Source organism: Penaeus monodon, chromosome 27, assembly GCF_015228065.2.
Source record: "Penaeus monodon isolate SGIC_2016 chromosome 27, NSTDA_Pmon_1, whole genome shotgun sequence".
Lineage (NCBI taxonomy): Eukaryota > Metazoa > Arthropoda > Malacostraca > Decapoda > Penaeidae > Penaeus > Penaeus monodon.
Genome location: NC_051412.1, coordinates 40,964,033 through 40,964,956, shown reverse-complemented (window position 1 = coordinate 40,964,956; position 924 = coordinate 40,964,033). Strand labels below are relative to the sequence as shown.

Sequence of the window (924 nt, the reverse complement as noted above, 5' to 3'; positions counted from 1 at the left end):
TTGGCAGATAGGGGCAGCTTAGAATTACTTAGAATTACTACAAATTCTACTACCTAGAGAACATATAAATGCCTGTTGTTATTTAACTCTTAGGAAATCTGTAAAGTTTTCTGTGATGACTGCATTCTGGTGCAAGTAATGCCTCATTTCTCAGCTTCTCCATATCTCTTTTATACCGAAATATCAAAACCTACTAAGGGCCAAAGGCAAATTACTTAATCTATTAACTAGTCATCAAACACAGTTTTGCATAATACTCTGAACAACAAAACAGCGCGACCGAAATTTTTCGAGACAGGACGCCGTTGTCATGACAACGTGACGTCACGACTTTCCCTAGCCATTCTCACTAAATAGGCCTTATAAACCTCTCTTTCAAATTATTGACGATGGATAACCAGTCCTAGCTTCATCTTGCTATCTCAGCTTATAATCACTATGAAAAGTTGAGAATGATAGCCGTTTTACTTATATAAAACGCTATCAATAAGCACCTTGAATAGAATGCCTGCAGCACTTTAATAATCAATTTCAATCCCTTCTCCTACTCACCATTGTTTAGAAGATTAGTAGATGCGAATTCCAAACACACAACCAATATTTAGTTCCTAATTGCGCACCAGTTCAAGGAAGGTATAACGTATTATGTAACATGTCGTGACTACTCTCGCTTCTGCTCTCCTATTGATGATGGCCGAGTTCTTCAAAGGATCATGAGTGTAAATGTTTACATCTGTTGATAATTTCATACTTACATTTAAAGAAAAATGCTATCATGCATATTTTCTCTTGTTTTCAAAAGCAACTTAGATATTTACCTGTGTCATATATGTTTGAAGAGAACGTTAATTAATGATAATAGTAATCTAAGGGATAGTAAGTATATCCATCCAATGCTGTAGCACATTTAATAGAGACAAATGG

The 924-nt window shown here is 35.4% G+C and overlaps 1 protein-coding gene across 1 annotated transcript in view; it reads right to left on the bottom strand.

Moving 5' to 3' along the window:
• Positions 1-721, bottom strand: part of LOC119590868 (leucine-rich repeat-containing protein 28-like) — a gene marked incomplete in the record, with an annotated part of 28,460 nt that extends 27,739 nt beyond the window's left edge. The window contains 1 exon segment of the mRNA XM_037939627.1: positions 553-721. Within this exon segment, the coding sequence (XP_037795555.1) occupies positions 553-555 (3 nt within the window).
• Positions 722-924: the final 203 nt, after the last annotated feature.